Raw genomic sequence first — 21,568 nt, forward strand, 5'->3', positions numbered from 1 at the left:
CTGAGGCAGAGTCCAGGGTCAGACCCACATAGTCCAGAAAGATGGACAGAACCAGAGCAGATTTTTGAAGGTTCAGAATCCAACCGAACTCCCTCAGAGTTTGCAAAGTAATCTCCAAGTTGTCATTAGAGCAGTAGGAGACTCCGCTCGCAGAAGATCGTCCAGATACCCTAGTACTGCAATCCCCAGCTAACAACAATTCCAGCACCGGGGCAAACACTTTCATGAAGACCCGAGGAACGGAGGCGAGACCATGGGGTAACGCCACCGCTCCTCATGAAAGTGTTGGCCCCGTCGATGGGACGCCACAAACTGATAATGCTCCTTGCCCACGGCAAAGCGGAGGAAGCGCTGGTGACCGGCATATATTCTAATGTGAAGGTAGGTATCCTTGATGTTGACAGAAGCGAGAAAAATCCCCCTGATGTAGGGACGCCATTACCGTGCAAATTGACTCCATTTGGAACTTCTGTATTCACACAAAGCAGTTTAGCGCCTTGAGGTCCAGAAAAGGATGTACCTTCCCTTCCTTCCTGGGAACATTGAACAGGTTTGAGTAGAACCCCTAAAGCATTCCGAAGTCAGAACTGGGACCACTGCCCCTTGTAGTAACAAGTCTCACACTGCCCCCAAAGAGACCCTGTAAGTAATCTGGGGACAAGCGCAGGTTGGAAGGGAAGAACCTTTACGGAGGATAAGACCGAAACTTGATCTTGTAACCAGACCAAATGACTTTGTGGACCCACGTGTCCTGTGTACCAGGGAGGTCCACGGATCTGGAAACCAGCAAAGACATCCCCCTCACCCCAGATACAGGAGAAGGCGCCTCTTTTTGCAGAGAAGACTTATCTGCAGGTGTGGAAGAGCCCATGGTTTGCCAGACGAGGGCCGCTTGGAACCTCCGGTGGATGCCCTGAAGGGCTTAGATCCCTTGTTTTGAGACCCCGAGGGACGAAAAAGCCTCTTATGAGCCCAGAAGAATGCCCCCCCCCCCTTCTACGATAGGGCTCCTTACCCTTGTAAGCCTGCGGAAGACAGCCAGATAAGTCTAGAAAGCAAGGGAGCCGCATCCAAAGAGGCGTCACAGAAACTGTAGCCCCTGGAACAAATGATCTGCCAGCTTCGCAAAAGCAGGAAGAAGCTGTTCCCCCTCCAGGTCCCGGCATAAAAGCTTGACCCACTCTGTCAGTTTGCGACACCAAAGCAATAGTAAAAACTGGCCTAAGCACCGACCCGGCCACCGTGAACATATAGCGGGTCAGAGCCTCAGACCGCCTATCAGCCGGATCCTTAAAGGCCGGGAACTCCTCCACCAGAATTCAAGTTGCTTTATTTAACCTGGAAACCGGCAAGTCCACTACAGGTGGAACCGTCCACTTTAGCGGGGAATCCTCACAACAATACCGCAGCGCAAAACGCATAGGGATCGCAAAAGTGTGTGTTTTGGACAGCCCCACTGTTTTGTGACAACATTGTCAAAGTATGTGGGAAAGGGGAACACCTTCGCTGCCTTGGAGGGCCTATAGGTGCAAAAAAAGGACCGGCGCCTCCGGCGCAGCATCAGCCGCATCCTCCATCTTTAAAGTTTCATGCACTGACACAATCAGTGCATTCACCAGCGCCTTTTCATCCACAGCTAGAAAAGCGGAGGAATCATCCTCACTATCTGAGCATGCAGGGTGCATGGACGCAGACCCAGATGGGTAACTCACATCCGCGGCGGCCAAATCCAATTCAGGATCTGATGAGACAAATGAGGCAGGTGAAGGCGGGAGACGCTTTTTAATAGCCCGTTTGCCCAGGGCTAAATCCACCTTGGACACCAAGGACTCCAGGACTGCCGTCAGTGCAGTCAGTGATTGTTGGGACACGGAGGGCCCCGCAGCCTCTGAGAGGGGGATCAGGTGGAGAAATATGCTTTAGAGATTCCATTAAGGAACAGGGGGACCCACACAAAAAAAGTGTTTAGCACTTCTATGGACACCCCACCGCGCTGGTGGCACTACAAGACCCAGCACAGATTCACTGCTTTAGCAGAGAGAGGGAGAGAGAACCCCACAAAAGCTCACCACACCAAACTGCACACCATGCGACGACCAGGAAGAGAAAGATCCAGGAGTCAGCACTAGGGAATGAGGGGCTCCCACCGCCGAATCAACGCCCATACAGCTCCAAAAACATGGACGCCGTTTTTTTCACCAATGAGGAAACAATAAGAAAATGGCCAAGGCTACGCAAACATGGCTGCCGAGCCATAGCACAAAAAATCTACAAGAAAATGGTGGCCATACGCAGCTTCCCGGGGGGGACCCCAGGAGCACCGAACACGATCCCAGCAGGAAGGGGGGTCCTAGAAAAAGCCCCCACCAGGCACAGCCCCCTCCCAAAAAGCGTTCGCCCGGTCCCCAACGGCGCACTCCCTATCGCCAGCTCGACACCCCAGACCGACCTAAAAAAGGTATGGCCATCACATGGAAAGGGAAGGGTGGGCAGATGGGGGGGTAACAAGTCCACAGAGTACCACTGATAAAACGGGGGAGGGGGCTGCATGGGAAGGAGGGGAGCCCATGAGGCCTACATCCACACCAAAACCCTCAAGGAGTAGAGGGACCGCTACTTACCATATTAGTAACAGAGTGTGTACCACTCCATTGGAATATGGGTGGCTGCCGGCCAGGTGAAACGCTGTGACTCAGGCCGAGGCCAGGTCATATGCGCCCTCGCGAGACGTTTAACTCGCAGGCCAGCCCCCGTCCAGGGGGGGGCTATGTCGCGGCCGATCTAATGCGGAGCTGAGGCCTGCGCTCGCTCGCTGGCCAGACTGGGGGGACCCTCTGGATCTAGATTATCCAGTCCCTCGCCCAGTCTGGCAATTGATTGTAGATTCTCACAGGAACAAAAAAGATAGGAAAAGATTCCATTTAAGAAGAAAGAAAAATCGCCAGGAACAGAGATCCCAGCAAGGAACTAGGTCCTTACTCCTGACTAGGCCAAAAAAAACAAACAGAGTGCCTATAGCTGAGAGTGGGTGTAAACCCCCTGGAACTGCCCATAGGCATAGTCAAGCTTTTTATTGCCTAGTGTCCTACTCCTGTAGGGCGAAGTATACCCCAATATATCTGATCTCCCCAGGACTCTGCATTCACTCTATCTGATCCCCCCAGGACTCTGCATTCACTATAACTGGTATCCCATAGTACACAGGAAATGCATTTTAGTAAATATAAACTGCTAAATACCTTTTCTCATCAGCAGTATATAGCAGTCTTGTGACTTGTATCAGTTCCTAGTAAAGCTTGTAGGAGGAGTTTTCATTCTCCCCTGACCCTCTGTCTGGACAGTGCTGAGTGACCCTGTGTTGATCATATGCACTCTCCCAAGAAAAAAACAAAATCTCTAGCAATACACACCAAACTGAGCATGTGCAGAGTGCCCCCTGGCTCTGTAAATATCAGGTTATTTTTTGGAGACAGTAAAGGAGAGAATCAGAGAAGACAGGATCAAACAGCCTTTATACACAATGCAAAGGATAAACCCCTTAGGTTCCACAGTGAGTATAACAAGCATGCTTTACTGCATATACAGACTGATTTTACATATGTGGGTTTAGTAACACTTTAATCCCGCTATGCCCCAGTAACACATGTGTGGCGGCAAAAACCCAGGCTCTAACACCCACACATATGCCTCTCCAATGTTTATGCGCTCTCCGAGCACAAAGACCGAGCTGCCGAAAATAACTCATGATCCCGAGAAAACATCTGTAGCTGGCTAGACCGGCTTCCGATCATATGACTGCCAATCACAGTGGCCATATGATCACAGATCCTTCCCAGCCCGCCCCCTAGACATTAATAACTTTTAGGCCTCATGCACGCAGGATGTTTTGAAAACTCTCCTGGAAGATTTCCTTCCGGCATGGAGTGTTTTTACAGACAAAGAGCCTAAGGGCTCTTTTACACGGGCGGTCCGATCAGATCCGCCTGTCCGTTTTTAGGCGGATCTGATCGGATCCTCCATGCAGCTCTATGGGGCAGCAGAACACCCGCTGCCATCCGTATCTGATCCGGTCCGTGAAATCCGGACGGATGGAAACCCTACTTTTCCATCCATTCAGGGATCGGAGCGGTCCGCTCTCATCCGATTCCCCATAGAGAGCAGCGGGAGCTGTGACACCTCCCTCTCCGCACTGCAAGCGGAGACGGAGCTGTTACCCGCCGGCTCAGCGGGGATCGGCGGATCGATCCCCGCTGAGCAGCACGGATCCGCCTACGGAGGCGGACCGTGTGAAAGAGCCCTAACGCTTGTAAAAACGTATACAGCTTTTACAAGTGTTTAGGCGCCTTTACAGGCGTCAAGCGCATAGGTGTTAATTCATTTCATTGGCCAGAATAATGATGGTTTATTCTGACCATTGAAATGAATTAACGTTCAAACGCTAAAATTGCCTAGCGTTAACAAGCACTTACGCGCGTTTAGCGTTTTTTTTCTGTCAAACTGCTGCTGCTGCTTCTGGACGCACTAGCAATGTTTTTTTTTTTTTTTTTCTTGCCTCTAGAAGCCCCTGCCACTAAACACTGCTAAAAGTCTGTGTGCCTGAACACATGTAGGCTAACATAGAGGGAAATTTGGAAGCGGGGGAAAAAATAAAAATAAAAAACTCCAAAATGCCGCCCCTAAAAGCAGTAGTAAAAAAAAAGTCCTGTGTGCATGAGGCCTTAAAGAGGATGCCAGGGCGGGCAGGAAGGAGTTAAAAATCCCATCAGGAAAAATAAAAAATAATAAAAAGACGACAATTTACCTGATCTAATTTGCGTTTTAGCGTGGACACCTCCTTCTGATTGGAAAAGGTGATATCAAGCCCTGGAGAGATGGCGTAAATAAACTCGATCCCAAATTCCTGAGCAGCAGAAATCAAGGTCATCAACTGATCTATAGAAAACAAAAAAAACAAAAAAAAAAAGGAGGACATATTTAGAAATAATACAATATCTATTTATTTTTTATATTTAGATGCTCCATTCTGTGCCAGTGACCACACAGCGAATGACAACAAAGCTGCCCAAAGGGGTCAGAGTTGAAAAATAAAATAAAGAAAAACACACAATGGAAAAAAGCTCTACCTCCTCCCCGCTGTTTATAAAACAAAAAATAAAATAAAAAAAAAATAAATACATAATAATTTGGCTGGAATCAGGCCTCAATTTAAAGCGGAATTAGACTCAAAAGAAAAAACAGTGGAGGACAAGGCAGGCAGCAGACAGGAGAGTAACCCAGGGACAAGAGATCAGGGCAGACAACAGACAGGAGGGTAACCCAAAGACAAGTGGAGGTCAAGGTAGAAAGTAGACAGGAGGGTAACAAGAGGAGGACAAGGCAGGCAGCAGACAGGAGAGTAACCCAAAGACAAGTGGAGGTCAAGGTAGGAAGTAGACAGGAGGGTAACAAGAGAAGGTCAGGGCAGGCAGCAGACAGGAGAGTAACCCAGGGACAAGAGATCAGGGCAGACAGCAGACAGGAGGGTAACCCAAAGACAAGTGGAGGTCAAGGTAGAAAGTAGACAGGAGGGTAACAAGAGGAGGTCAGGGCAGGCAGCAGACAGGAGAGTAACCCAGGGACAAGAGATCAGGGCAGACAGCAGACAGCAGACAGGAGGGTAACCCAAAGACAAGTGGAGGTCAAGGTAGAAAGTAGACAGGAGGGTAACAAGAGGAGGACAAGGCAGGCAGCAGACAGGAGAGTAACCCAGGGACAAGAGATCAGGGCAGACAGCAGACAGGAGGGTAACCCAAAGACAAGTGGAGGTCAAGGTAGGAAGTAGACAGGAGGGTAACAAGAGAAGGTCAGGGCAGGCAGCAGACAGGAGAGTAACCCAGGGACAAGAGATCAGGGCAGACAGCAGACAGGAGGGTAACCCAAAGACAAGTGGAGGTCAAGGTAGGAAGTAGACAGGAGGGTAACAAGAGGAGGACAAGGCAGGCAGCAGACAGGAGAGTAACCCAGGGACAAGAGATCAGGACAGACAACAGACAGGAGGGTAACCCAAAGACAAGTGGAGGTCAAGGTAGGAAGTAGACAGGAGGGTAACAAGAGAAGTTCAGGGCAGGCAGCAGACAGGAGAGTAACCCAGGGACAAGAGATCAGGACAGACAGCAGACAGGAGGGTAACCCAAAGACAAGTGGAGGTCAAGCTAGGAAGTAGACAGGAGGGTAACAAGAGAAGGTCAGGGCAGGCAGCAGACAGGAGAGTAACCCAGGGACAAGAGATCAGGACAGACAACAGACAGGAGGGTAACCCAAAGACAAGTGGAGGTCAAAGTAGGAAGTAGACAGGAGGGTAACACAGGGACAAGAGGAGGTCAGGGCAGGCAGCAGACAAGAGAGTAATCCAGGGACAAGAAGGTGGTCAAGGGAAGGCAGCAGACAGGAAAAATGAGAAAAATTATTTAGCTGGAATCAGGCCTCAATTTAAAGAGGCATTAGACCGAAAAAATAAAAATGGAGGACAAACCAGGCAGCAGACGGGAGAGTAATCCAGGGACAAGAGGTGGTCAGGACAGGCAGCAGACAGGAGGGTAACCCAAAGACAAGAGGAGGTCAAGGGCAGGCAGCAGACAGCAGAGTGATCCAGGGACAAGAGGAGGCCAAAAGGCAGGCAGCAGACAGAGTAATCCAGGCACAGGATAGTTCGGGTCAAAAACGAGGGTTAGAGTACAGAACAAGTTTGGTCAGAATATTCACAAGTTCAGAGCTCTAGGCTTGTAATTTTAAATAAGGAGCCAAAAGGTACAGCAGCCAATCAAAGCAGGGAGGGCAAGGCAGGCAAAGTAAGAGAGAGAAGTGCCACCGATGGAGAGAGCAGAGATGGTTCCACTCCCAGACTGGGGAGAGGTAGAGACAGGTGGCGGTGGAGCGCATCTCAAGCTCCTGACACAACAAATAATTTCTGTATATTCTCTGTGTACCAAAAGATGACACTTACCAGCTTCCTCCACAGAGTACATCTCCCTCCAGAACATTCTGTGCTTGTAGTCATCTTTAGGTGCATAAAGGTAGGTGTTAAGTCCCCACTTCTGAAGCCTAGAGCAAACAAAAAACGGACGTTATATACCTCAAGTCAAATCATGTGCTTGTAAAATACTGATTATATGACAAACATTAACAGATTAAAGTTTCTTTAAGAGGGGACGCCCTTTCCTCCGGAGCTTCTACCGGCTCGCCCCTGCGATTGGGGCCACGGTCACCTCTATGACTCTTGAAGTCTGGGCACAACAGTATGATGTCACATCCGGCCCTGGCAGTTGTAAACACTGCCGTGTTTTTGGCCTACAGTCTCCAAACGCCCAAAAAGCAAATCCCATTCATTTCAATGGCACCTGTTCACATAGGAGCGTTTTGTCACCTGAAGCAAAATGCCTGAAGCTCAGAAAAGTACATGAGCTTTTTTGGCAGATTAAAAGAGTTTGTGTTAGATGTCAGTGCCTGCCTCCAAACACCTGCAAAAAAACACCTGAAAAAAAGCCCCAAAAAATGCCTGAAAATGATACACTCAGGTGTGAATGGAGTCTTAGATCAAAGGAATGAACTGTCTGTAAGTGAGGGCACTTTAACCTCTTAAAACTAAGCCTTTTTCTGACACTTGTTGCTTACAAGTTAAAAATCAGTATTTTTGCTAAATTACTTAGAACCAGGGCTGGGACAAGGGGTTGGCAGGAGGGACGGCTGCCCTGGGCACTGTGCTATCATGTGAGGTGGAGGGGTGTCACATTGAGATTGGAGGAGGGGAGGGGATTTCTGTTGAAAGGGGGGGAGGCAGGGGGTTAGTATTGTTCAAGGAGGGGAAATTTGGAGGGGATGCCAAGAATGATTTAGGGGGATATGTGTTTGGGAGGGGGAATTGGGGGGGGGGGGGGGAGACTTGTGCTAGGAGAGGGAGATTTGGGGGAATTTGTGCTGGGAGGGGGAAATTTGAAGTTGGGGAAGATGATGTGTACTAGGAGGGGACATTTTAGGGGTAGAAGGTTTGTGCTAGGAGTGAAATTTATATATTTTTTTGATCTGGGGGGATTTAGGGAGTGGGGGAACAAATATTTGTGGCTTCAGCAGAGGGGGGTATATATGTAAGCATGCAGATTAGTGCCCAGTATTTTTTTGTGGAGGGGGGAAGTTTTCTGACAATGCTCATACATTCTGGGGGGGGGGTGGGGGGCACGCAGTTTTGCATGTTCGCCCTGGGCCCTAGATTACCTTGTCACGGCACTGCTTAGAACCCCCAAACATACATATATTTATTACACACACACACCTTTTAGCAGAGACCCCAGAGAATAAAATTGCAATCGTCACAATATTTTATGTCGCATTGTATTTGCGCACAAGTCTTTCAAACACAGTTTTTGGGAAAAAAATACACTTTAACCACTTGCCGACTGCCTAATGCCGATCTACGTCGGCAGTCAGCCCCTCACAGGCAAAGCGACGTAGGGCTACGTCGCTAGCCTGTGAGGGTCTAGGGAGCGAGCTTGTGCCGCCGGAGGCGCGCTCCCGCGCGGTCACGCACCCCCCCCGCGGTCACTCTGCGATCGTCAGGGGAGAGGGAGAAAGTCAGGCGGCTTGTGTAAACAAGCCGCCTGTCATTCTCCCCTGTGTATGAAGGATGATCATACGGTTCTACTATGTAGAACCGTTGATCACTGTTCATACATCTGAAGCCACAGCCAATCACAGTAGAACGCACGCCCCTAGGGACACACATAGCCCCTCCCTTTCAAAAAGTTAACCCCTTCACTGCCAGTGTATTTTTACAGTAACAGTGCATATGTATAGCACTGATTACTGTAGAAATGTCACTGGTAACCCCAAAAGTGTCAAAAATGTCAGTCAAGGGTCCGATCTGTCCGCCGCAATGTCGCAAAAAAAAAAAAAAAAATACGCAGATCGCCGCCATTACGCGTTAAAAAAAAAAAAAAACAACAAAAATGACAAAAATCTTTCCCTTTGTTAGTAAACGCGATAACTTTTGTGCAAACCAATCAAAATACGCTTTTTGCGATTTTTTTTTACCAAACATAGGTAGCAGAAAACAAATTGGCCGAAAATGTTAAAAAAAATGTGATTTTTACATTTTTTTGGGGGAATTTCATGTAAAAAAATGTGAAAAATATTGTTATTTTTGCAAAATTTACGCTCTTTTTTTGTTTATAGCGCATGATCAAAAAATCGCACAGGTGATCAAATACCACCAAAAGAAAGCTCTGTTTGTGGGAAAAAAAGGACGCCAAATTTGTTTAGATACAGCGTCGCACGACCGCGCAATTGTCCGTTAAAATCACGCAGTGCCGAATCCCAAAATACCCCCTGGTCAGGAAGTGGTTAATGAATTATAAAAAAAAAAAAAAAAACGAAACCGTAAAGTTAGCCCAATTTATTGTATAATGTAAAATTTGATGTTACATTGAGAATCCTAATCTTTATTCTAAGCAAAAAAAATAGTGATTTTATCCAGAATCGTGCAGCTCTACTGGATTCACTCCGGTTAGGAATTGAGGCGGGGCATTATCTGACTTGCTGCAGCTTCTAATGCACATTGCGAGAAGCTTGCAGTGAAGTCGTTTCAGTCCAAGAAGTGAAGTGGGTACACTGAAGAGGGGTGGTCAGAGGTCACTTAAAAGCTCTTTATACACAATGCATTAAACCAAGCAAAATCAAGAAGTGGATTTCACCTCAGGCTCCACCCACCTTCTGAAAAGTTCTTTCCTTTGTTCCATAGTCCATGGCCGTCCATAGAAGCCTGCAAAAAAGAAACAAGACATTTCAATCTAAATCAGCTTCCCGAGGGTTGGCACACTGGGCTTTGGACACATAGCTGCTAAAAGGGGGTCAAATAAAATAAAAAAAATATAAAGTATGTTCATCCAATGAGGCACAGAGTAATGTTCCAAGCAAATTAACCCATCGGGTCAACCAATCAGAATACATCCTCCACTAATCTCTATCAATTGAAAATAGTTGGCATGTATTACTGAATTTGATAATAATATCTGCACTGCCTATGCCAGAGGTGGTCAACTTTTATGAACCAGGGGGCCTCAATTGTGGCCCTCAACATCACCAAAGGGCTGCACATAAAATTTTGTGGCTATTCAGTGTCAAGAGAAAGCGCACTACAGAATATAGTGAAAGAGGTGGTCAGAGACTGCCAAGCTGATGACAAAGAGGTGGTCAGAGACTGCCAAGCTGATGACAAAGAGGTGGTCAGAGACTGCCAAGCTGATGACAAAGAGGTGGTCAGAGACTGCCAAGCTGATGACAAAGAGGTGGTCAGAGACTGCCAAGCTGATGACAAAGAGGTGGTCAGAGACTGCCAAGCTGATGGCAAAGAGGTGGTCAGAGACTGCCAAGCTGATGGCAAAGAGGTGGTCAGAGACTGCCAAGCTGATGGCAAAGAGGTGGTCAGAGACTGCCAAGCTGATGACAAAGAGGTGGTCAGAGACTGCCAAGCTGATGACAAAGAGGTGGTCAGAGACTGCCAAGCTGATGGCAAAGAGGTGGTCAGAGACTGCCAAGCTGATGGCAAAGAGGTGGTCAGAGACTGCCAAGCTGATGGCAAAGAGGTGGTCAAAGACTGCCAAGCTGATGACAAAGAGGTGGCCAGAGACTGCAGAGCTGATGACAAAGAGGTGGTCAGAGACTGCAGAGCTGATGACAAAGAGGTGGTCATAGACTGCAGAGCTGATGACAAAGAGGTGGGCAGGGCATGCTGCAGAATGTCGACATTGCAAATATGCTATAGGAGTTGTTGGGAGACTGAGGATATGCTTCAGGAGAAAGACTGGGAGACATATTACACAAGACTTCTGGAGATCACTGCTATAACAGGGCAACAAACAGATTAGTGTCTGCTGGGGCTCCGAGGGTCAAACTGAAAGTGCCAAAGGGAAGCATGTGGCCTCTGGCCCACACAATGGGAACCACCAGGGGCCAACGCTAAGAAATACAAGGACTCCCAGAGCACTATGGATCATCTAAAGAGACAGCAGGGCAGACAGACAATTTTCTGGCTGAGCTGTCCAATCAGGAATGAGTCGCTGTTTCGATTCTCATCACTTGTGTATGTAAATTTCTGCTTGAACTATTGGGTTCTGTAATCAACAGGCTTTCCAACCAGCTAGAAAGTGGTTTTAAAAGCAGAAGGTTTTTACTGTAATGCATTAAGGTAATAAAAAAAAACCTTTTGCATGCAGCACCAAACCCCCCCCCCCCCCCAAAAAAAAAGACATACCCAAATTCATAACAGTAGCTGCTTGCTATGGGGGAATTTGACAGGAGGGAGGGGCCTGGAGCACTAGCAGTGGACCCAAGAAGAGGAGGACCGGGGCTGCTGTGTGCAAAACCATTACACAGGGCAGGCAAGTATAACATGTTTGTTATTTTAATAAAATAAAAAGTGAACCCTTATGATCACTTTAAGTTCCACATACTGGCTCAATAGAATACATTATGTTCTGATTATTCTGCAGAATTTCATTTAACAAAAAAAGTAAAGGATAATGAAACGATTAAATTGTATTGACCATAATAAAGCAATAAACTATGTACATTACCATAAAAAGTAACAACATAATAAAGTATTAAGCTATTTACGAAAGCGCTAATTTTTCCATTTTAGCATTCGTTAATCCTGATTAAAAGGTGCCCCTCCCTGTAAATTATCCTGAAGACAACATTCTTAACATACTAGGTATTAGATTCAAGTTCTAAACTGGGAAAGTTGGAATGTCTTCCTATGGCCTGTAGCGCCCCCCCCATGGTCTTAAATGGCCTGCACTTCTATTCCAGTGGTTGTCAACTTACACGCTAAAGGGGGTCCCAATGCAGACAAGCTGAAGGCTGCTATCAAAGCAACCTAGGGCTTCCATAACACCTCAGCAGTGCCACACCAGTCATCAGATTACCAATACTCACCCCACCAGTCATCAGATCACCAATACTCACCCCACCAGTCATCAGATTACCAATACTCACCCCACCAGTCTTCAGATCACCAATACTCACCCCACCAGTCTTCAGATCACCAATACTCACCCCACCAGTCTTCAGATCACCAATACTCACCCCACCAGTCTTCAGATCACCAATACTCACCCCACCAGTCTTCAGATCACCAATACTCACCCCACCAGTCATCAGATCACCAATACTCACCCCACCAGTCTTCAGATCACCAATACTCACCCCACCAGTCTTCAGATCACCAATACTCACCCCACCAGTCTTCAGATCACCAATACTCACCCCACCAGTCATCAGATCACCAATACTCACCCCACCAGTCTTCAGATCACCAATACTCACCCCACCAGTCTTCAGATCACCAATACTCACACCACAAGTCATCAGATCAAAAATACTCACACCACAAGTCATCAGATCACCAATACTCACCCCACCAGTCAGATTATCAATACTCACCCCACAAGTCATCAGATCAAAAATACTCACCCCACCAGTCATCAGATCACCAATACTCACCCCACCAGTCATCAGATCACCAATACTCACCCCACCAGTCATCAGATCACCAATACTCATCCCACCAGTCATCAGATCACCAATACTCATCCCACCAGTCATCAGATCACCAATACTCATCCCACCAGTCATCAGATTACCAATACTCACCCCACAAGTCATCAGATCACCAATATTCACCCCACCAGTCATCAGATCACCAATACCCCTTCCAACAGTCATCAGATCACTAGTTATCAGAGGCAGCTCTGACACAAAGTAGCAAACCACCAACAAGATGGCCACCTCCATACAGAGAAAGTGTATAACAAGGCATGGGAAGTCAGTAAAAGGGAGACAACAGGCAGTACTACTGGTGACCAATCCTTTGTCCTCTGCCTGTCCATTAGAGCTTTCACAGTTCAGGTGGGCTTATTTCAAAGAGATTGACTCCAATTTAATAAATCCAAACTACAATGTGGAGTAAATATCAGCCATCGATCCCCTCCTGGTCTGACCTCTGAGAAGGGTCTATACGTCTAGCTGAGCAGAGGGGAGGAGTCACAGTGGCCAGACCGACAAAACATGAAAAAACTCCTGAAGTTCTACCCAATGATTCAAAATACAATATATTCTGATTAAATCGGCAGAATTTCATTTAGCTGACAAAAGAAAAAAAAAAGGATAATAAAATGATTAAAGCGGAGTTTCGGGCACAGAATCGTGTCTGTAGATTTGACGGCATCTGCTTCCTTATCCTTTCCTGTGCCCGAATTGGATATTCCCAGCCTTTTTTTTTTCCTTACCTTTTTAGAGAGGATAATATACTCACCTTTCCATCGACTTCCTCCTTCCTCGGCCGCGGCCCGCGCCTTCACTTCCTGTCCCGCAATGCGTCCTGGGAGCTCTTACTCGTCGCTCCCAGGATGCAATTGGCAGTGACGTAGGCGGCCGGGCCGCTCCTCTCATCGCGTTATTTCCAAACAGGAAATAATACGATGATAGGCATCCCTATACTATGCCTATCGCATAGTACTGGACATGCGCGAGATTTCACGCTGGATTCACCGGCCTCCGCCCACTAGAACCAGGAAGAAGGGAAGACATTTCCCCACAACGGACTCGGCGATCCAGGACAAAAGATGGCGGCGCTCATCACAAATTTTATAAAGTAAGATTTTATGCTTGCAAACCGATTATTTCATTGTATGAAACAGGATTAGCGGATGTATAGAGGTCTAAGGGTCACTGTTTGGGGGACAAAAAAAAAAAAAAAAAAGACGATTCTGTGCCCGGACCATGATGAAGAAATAAGCTGTGTACAAAAATCACTAAAAAGTAATAAGACCATCATAAAGGAATGCTATATATGAAACCGTTAAAGTAATAACATATCTACAAATATCACTACAATAGGAACACCACCATAATAAAGTAATTAGTGATTTATGAAACAGCTATGCATTCCATTTAAAATGAAATCAAAGTACGCGGTGCCCCGCCCTATACATTATTATCCTAAAGGCAACATTCTTAACATACTGGTGATCTGGCCAGTAACACACCTCCTGTATTAGAGCACCTCCACTCTGGATGGAGGAGCACAGGGGGGCACATTTTGACACCCGCATAGTCAGTCTTGGGGGAGGGGAGTGTTAGATGGACTAGCAGATTTACATACACTAAAACTGAAGCCAAACTCTAGCTCACACTTTATAATTAGTTACAGCAATACAGTTTTTGTACCTTTTGGGATAAACGTTTTCGTGCCAGTTCACAGATATGCGATGTGGCAACCCTGCAAATCCACTGAGGGTTCCCGCATCGCATTCAAATCGCAGGCAGTTCACACAGCCATATGCAAATCGCTGGGGGTGTCCATACAAAGTTAATGACACCCCCAGTTCAGATCTCGCAATGCGATCTGTCAGTTTCGGACATGAATCGGGTGAACCACCATGTGATCCGATTCTGCTGCGGACCCAAAAAAAAGGGTCCTGTGCGAGTTGTGTCCGAATCCAATGCAAATTTAGCCATACGATCGGTATAGCTGAATTCGCCTCGCACAGACATCCTATGTGGTTTTCAGAGCAGTGCGCTCCCAATCACATGCAATGTCTGTCATCGCTATAGTGTGACCCGGGATATTGCCACCCTAGCCTGCAGGAATTCACTGTGCCCCTTTTCCCTACCCTTCCTCCCTTACCAGAAAAACAAACTTACTGCCTAGATCATCAGATGAAAATAAGGGAAAGAAAGCCTAAAAAAAGAAAATGAACGCAGCCACCACATCCAAGAATTGGTAAGCTGCAATATGAGGTTTGCTTTTGGGGTTAATACTGCTTTAAAGAGGAAGTAATCTCTTCCTTTTATTTTTTCCCTGCAAAGTAAATGCATAATGGGCTAGTATGGATCACATTCCGGCACATTATGTGATAGTTACCTGCAAAGGAAGCCCACGTTGTCCCCGCATCCATCTTCACCCGTCTTCCTTCTGGGTCTGCAGACTCCGGCTGCATTACTGGCCGGAGCCGCGTGACGGCACACCCACGCGCCGCAGGTCACGGCACAGGGCTCGGAAGAAATGGCACGGGTGGCCGTTCATTCAGAGAGTATGCAGCAATGAATTCATCGGCTGCATCAAATTTAAATATCTCCTAAACCAGGGGTCTTCAAACTATGGCCCTCCAGTTGTTCAGGAACTACAATTCCCGTCATGCCTAGTCATGTCTGTGAATGTCAGAGTTTTACAATGCCTCATGGGATGTGTAGTTCTGCAACAGCTGAGGGCGGCACTTTGAGGATCCCTGTCCTAAACTGTGCAGGTTTAGGAGACATTTACAGTACCTATAGGTAGGCCTGCACGATATTGGAAAAAAAATATATTGCGATATTTTTTTTTCAACGATATATATTGCGATATTGAGGGACCCATCAATCCAGGCTAAAAAGTCAACAATTACCTTAATGTTACTGTAGAGGGATCAACATGGGATGAGTATTGCAGCAGCCTTCTTCTGATTGTGTTACTGCACTGGGACAGCCAGGGTTAATTTTACTGAGATGCTGGGATGGAAATCATGCACATGGACTGGACTCGATTATTGCAGGCAGCAGCAGCACAACCTTCTTATTAGAATTTAAGTCAGATACAGCCAGGGTTAATAATGGTATACTGTATATAATATATACTAGCAGGCCAGGCAGCACTAGGGAGGGATAGACACTCAGTGACAGTGTGGATGTGGAATCTGGATTAGGCAGTTACTCTCGGGACTCAGTGGTGGATGTAGGAGCCGGTAGAAGAACACAGCCTGTGAGCCTGACTCGACAATCATCCGTGCAGTGCAGCCCACACGTTCAGTGAGTCTGCCGCCCTGAAGCTAGTTCTCTTGATGGGCGGCACAGCGAACCAATCACGCCGCGAGTAGCAGCACCGAGCGAACCAATCAGGTGTGCAGGCACGCGTGATTGGTTGGCTGTGCAGCTGCTCACCGCTGGTGCTGAACTGTGAGTCCTCCTCCCCGAGTCCCGAGCTGGCGCTGAACTGTGAGTCCTCCTCCCCGAGTCCCAACTTCTCCCTGCCTCATTAATATCGCATCCTCGGCGATGCGAATATCGCCCACCCCTGCTGCGCGATAGTCGATAGTACATCGACTATCGTTCAGCCCTACCTATAGGTAAGTTTGTTTAAAGGCTTACCTCTAGGTAAAAGTCATAAAATTGGGTTTACAACCACTTTAAACATACACTCACCAGCCACTTTATTATGTACACCAGTTCAGTTGCTTGGGAACACAAATGGTTAATCAGCCAATCACATGTGTTCAGGCTGGTGGTGGTGTAATGGTGTGGGGGGAATGGTTCAGGCTGGTGGTGTAATGGTGTGGGGGAGGGGGGAATGGTTCAGACTGGTGGTGGTAGTATAATGGTGTGGGGGAGGGGGGGATGGTTCAGGCTGGTGGTGGTGGTGTAATGGTGTGGGGGAGGAGGCGGCGGGGGTAACTGTTGAGGCTGGTGGTGGTGGTATAATGGTGTGGGGGAGGGGGGAATGGTTCAGGCTGGTGGTGGTGGTGTAATGGTGTGGGGGAGGAGGCGGCTGGGGGTAACTGTTCAGGCTGGTGGTGGTGGTGTAATGGTGTGGGGGAGGAGGGGGATGGTTCAGGCTGGTGGTGGTGCTGGTGTAATGGTGTGGGGGAGGAGGGGGATGGTTCAGGCTGGTGGTGTAATGGTGTGGGGGAGGAGGGGGGGGGGGGTAACGGTTCAGGCTGGTGGTGGTGGTGTAATGGTGTGGGGGAGGAGGCGGCTGGGGGTAACTGTTCAGGCTGGTGGTGGTGGTGTAATGGTGTGGGGGAGGAGGGGGGATGGTTCAGGCTGGTGGTGGTGTAATGGTGTGGGGGAGGAGGGGGATGGTTCAGGCTGGTGGTGGTGGTGTAATGGTGTGGGGGAGGAGGGGGATGGTTCAGGCTTGTGGTGGTGGTGTAATGGTGTGGGGGAGGAGGGGGGATGGTTCAGGCTGGTGGTGGTGGTGTAATGGTGTGGGGGAGGAGGGGGATGGTTCAGGCTGGTGGTGGTGGTGTAATGGTGTGGGGGAGGAGGGGGATGGTTCAGGCTTGTGGTGGTGGTGTAATGGTGTGGGGGGGGGGGTAATGGTTCAGGCTGGTGGTGGTGTAATGGTGTGGGGGAGGAGGGGGGGCTAATGGTTCAGGCTGGTGGTGGTGTAATGGTGGGGGGGGGGATATTTTCTTGGCACACTTTGGGCCCCATAGAACCAATTGAGCATTGTTTAAACACCACGGCCTACCTGAGTATTGTTGCTGACCATGTCCATCCCTTTATGACTACAGTGTCCCCATCTTCTGATGGCTCCTTCCAGCAGGATAATGCACCATGTCACAAAGCTCCAATCATCTCACCACTGGTTTCTTCACCATGACAATGAGGTCACTGTCCTCCAATGGCCTCCCCACTCACCACATCTCATCCAATAGAGAACCTTTGGGATGTGGTGGAACGGGAGATTGGCATCATGGATGTGCAGCCAACAAATCTGCAGCAACTGCATGATGCCATTATGTCACTATGGAGGAAAATCTCTGAGGAACGTTTCCAACACCTTGTTGTATCTATGCCACCAAGAATGAAGGCAAAAGGGGGTCCAACCCGCTACTAGCAAGGTGCACCTAATAAAGTGTCCGGTGAGTGTAAATGTTTTATGCCTGAGAACAGTAAATGCCATAGCGCACATCATGTTGAGTATTACTTTGCTTTCTTCATAGCGACCTTTGATTTATTATCACTTGAGGAAAGGAGGTATATCAGCAGCCAGGGAACCATAACCCCCAGCACAGATCACCCCTGTGGGTTGCAAACCTCAGCAGGCACCAACACAGAAAATAATCCATTAGCGGCACATCTGAATCATTCAGTGAACACGCTGCCTCTGCAAAATACAAAGAAATATTACCCATTGTGCTGGAGGGAGCGACATAAAAGATGACTGACAGCTTCTCTGAGAAGGAGGCTGAAGAAGCAGAGAATTCCTACAACTAGAAAAAACCTACAACCTATATAAAGGCAACAAAATCATTCTGAACACTGAAAAACAACATAAAAAAAAGTTCTTCAAAATGTAACCACTTCAGCTCCGGAAGGTTTTACACATATGCGATGCGGGAACCCTGCCAATCCACCGAGGGTTCCCACCTTGCATTCAACTCGCAGGCAGTTCACACTACCATATGCGAATCGCTGGGGGTGTCAATACAAAGTTAACGACACCCCCAGATCAGTTCGCATACTGCAGTGCCAACTGTCAGTTCGGACATGAATTGGGATCGCATTGCTGTGAACCACCATGCGATCTGATTCTGCTGCGGGCCCAAAAACAGGGTCCTGTGCGAGTTCTGTCCGAATCAGATGTGAATTCAGCAATACAATCTGTATGGCTGAATTGGCATCGCACAGACATCCTATGTGATTTTCAGAGCAGTGCGCTCCCAATCCCATGCAATGTCTGTCATCGCTATAGTGTGACCCAGGGCTTACCCCCTTAACTACCTCAATACCGGGCACTTAAACCCCCTTCCTTCCCAGACCAATTTTCAGCTTTTAGCGCTGTTGCATTTTGAATGACAATTGCGCGGTCATGCAACACTGTACCTAAACCAAATTTGTGTCATTTTTTCCCCACAAATAGAGATTTCTTTTGGTGGTATTTGATCACCGTCAGGTTTTTTCTTTTTTGGTGCACAAATAAAAAAAGACTGAAAAGTTTGAAAAAAAAAAAAAGTTTTTTGTTTAGGTTATAAAATTTTGTAAATAGATACGTTTTTTCCTGCACTGATGAGCACTGACGCCGCACTGACAGGCACTGATGAGGAGACACTGATGGGGTGGCACTGATAGGCAGCGCTGATGGGCACTGATAGGCGGCACTGTTGGGCGGCACTGTTGGGCGGCAATGATGGGCGGCAATGATAGGCAGCACTGGTGGGAAATAATGGGCACTGGTGGGCGGCACTGATAGATGGCATTGGTGGGCAGCACTGATAGGGAGGGCACTGGGGGGCTCTCTGAGCCCTGTTTGCCATCCCTGGTGGCCATGGTGGGCATCCCTGGTCATGGGTGGGCATCCCTGGTGGCTCTAGTGGCCCCCCCCCCCTCAGGGCTGCACTGGTAATCAATGTTCTGATTACCAGCACAGACCCCCCCTGTGATCAGTGAGTAATTAGAAATATTCACTGATCCCCCCGGCTGCAGAATTGATCCTCTTCTCTTCTCCTCACTGACAGGATCTGTCAGGAGGAGAAGAGATCGAAGCCGTTACAACGGCTCTATTTACATTATATGACGGCTGTGATTGGACACAGCCGTCATGTGATCAGGAGGGCCAATCACAGGGCCCTCCTGCCGAATGATGTTGCTCTGTGTCTGAGGGACACAGGCACATCGAGATCGCGCCGCTGTGGGTGCCCGCGGCAGCGCGATCTCTCTCCTTCTGAAGGACGTTCCGGAACGTCCGATCAGAAGGAGGAGACTCCCACCCAGCCGTATATTTACAATGGCCCGGGTGGGAGGTGGTTAATGACTAAGTTGCTTTAGCCACTTCCATACCGGCCCATTTCTGGCACTCCGCTCCTACATGCTAGAAAGTTACTCAGAACTCCCAAATATTTTTTTTTTTTTCCAGCAGAGACTCCAGGGAAAAAAAATAGCGGTCATTGCAACTTTTTATGTCACACGGTATTTGCACAGAAATTTTTCAAACGCGTTTTTTTGGGAAAAATAAAAAAAAGAAGTTTATGAATTAAAAAAAAAAAAAAAAACCCAAACACTGAAGTTAGCCCAATTTTTTTGTAAAATGTGAAAGAACGTTACACCGAGTAAATAGATACCCAACATGTCAAGCTTTAAAATAGCGCACATTCGTGGAATGACGCCAAACTTCGGTACTTAACCACTTAAGCCCCGGAAGATTTTACCCCCTTCCTGACCAGGGGGTATTTTGCAATTCGGCACTGCGTGACTTTAACGGACAATTGCGCGGTCGTGCGACGCTGTACCCAAATAAAATTGATGTCCTTTTTTCCCCACAAATAGAGCTTTCTTTTGGTGGTATTTGATCACCTGTGCGATTTTTTGATCATGCGCTATAAACAAAAAAAGAGCGTCAATTTTGCAAAAATAACAATATTTTTCACATTTTTTTTATATGAAATTCCCCCAAAAAATGTAAAAGTCAAAATTTTTAAACATTTTAGGCCAATTTGTTTTCTGCTACATGTTTGGTAAAAAAAAAGTCGCAAAAAGCGTATTTTGATTGGTTTGCGCAAAAGTTATTGCGTTTACTAACTAGGAAAGATTTTTGTCATTTTTGTTGTTTTTTTTATTTTTAACGCGTAATGGCGGCGATCTGCGATTTTTTTTGCGGGACTGTGACATTGCGGCGGACAGATCGGACCCTTGACTGACATTTTTTACACTTTTGGGGTTATCAGTGACATTACTACAGTGATCAGTGCTATACATATGCACTGTTACTGTAAAATGACACTGGCAGGGAAGGGGTTAACTTTATTGGAGAAGGAGGGGTTAAGTGTGTCCCTAGGGGCGTGCTTCTAACTGTTATGGGATGCGGCTTGTTGTGTAACAGAGATATACGATCCTGAATAGCAGGACCATATGATCTGTGTTCTTACACAGTGAAAAATGACTGGCGGCTGTGTTTACATTAGCCGCCTGCCTTTCTCCCTCTCCAACAGACGATCGCGAGTTGCCGGTGGACATCGGGTCCACCGGGCACATGCGCGGGGGTGTCCGTGAACGAGCAGGGGCGGGAGCGCGCCCCCGGCGGCGCACGCTCGCCCCCGGCGGCGCACGCTCGCCCCCTAGAGGCGCACGCTCGCCCCCTAGAGGCTCACAGGCAAGCGACGTAGTCCTACTGGGCTTTGCCTGTGAGGGGCTGACCGCCGCACTAAATATACTGACAGCAGTCGGCAAGTGGTTAAAAATCTCCATAGGCAACACTTTAAAATTGTTTACAGGTTGCCAGTTTAGAGTTGGGCTAGAATTATTGCTCTCGCTCTTACATTCGTGAGGATTCCTCACATGTATGGATTGAACGACGTTTACATATGTGGCTGCGACGTACGCATGCGTTCGCTTCTGCGTGCAGGCATGCGGGAACGGGGGCACTTTAATTTTTTTTTTTTTTTTTTACACTTTCCCTTTAATTTTTTTTTTGATCACTTATTCCTATTTAAAGGAATGCAAACATCCTTTGTAATAGGAATAGTGTATGACAGGTCCTCTTTATGGAGAGATCTGGGGTCAATAAGACCTCAGATCTCTCATACAGGCTTAAAAGCCTGAAATAAAAAAATAAAAAAAAAAATTAAAAAAATCTCGTCTATCCAGTTGAGATCACATCACGGCAGTATTGACAACTGCCAGGCCGGGCGTGACGTCGCGCCTGGACCTCAGAGTCATAGAGACTACCGTGGACCATCTGGTGTACTTCCACCACCGGCAGATTCTGTCTCCAGCTTGCCCATCA

General features: G+C 47.6%; 1 protein-coding gene across 2 annotated transcripts in view; it reads right to left on the reverse strand.

Annotated features, from left to right (window-relative positions):
• Positions 1-21,568, reverse strand: part of OGA (O-GlcNAcase) — a gene marked incomplete at its 3' end in the record, with an annotated part of 175,635 nt that overhangs the window by 122,754 nt on the left and 31,313 nt on the right. For both annotated transcript variants that reach the window (XM_082268362.1, XM_082268361.1), the window contains exons 2-4: positions 9,739-9,790; positions 6,983-7,080; positions 4,802-4,932 (exon numbers count right to left, since the gene is read on the reverse strand). In XM_082268362.1, coding sequence (XP_082124488.1) covers positions 4,802-4,932; positions 6,983-7,080; positions 9,739-9,790 — 281 coding nt within the window. The remainder of the gene's footprint in view (positions 1-4,801; positions 4,933-6,982; positions 7,081-9,738; positions 9,791-21,568) is intronic.

This window comes from Pelophylax lessonae (assembly GCF_965119305.1).
Source record: "Pelophylax lessonae genome assembly, chromosome: 9".
Classification (NCBI taxonomy): Eukaryota; Metazoa; Chordata; class Amphibia; order Anura; family Ranidae; genus Pelophylax; species Pelophylax lessonae.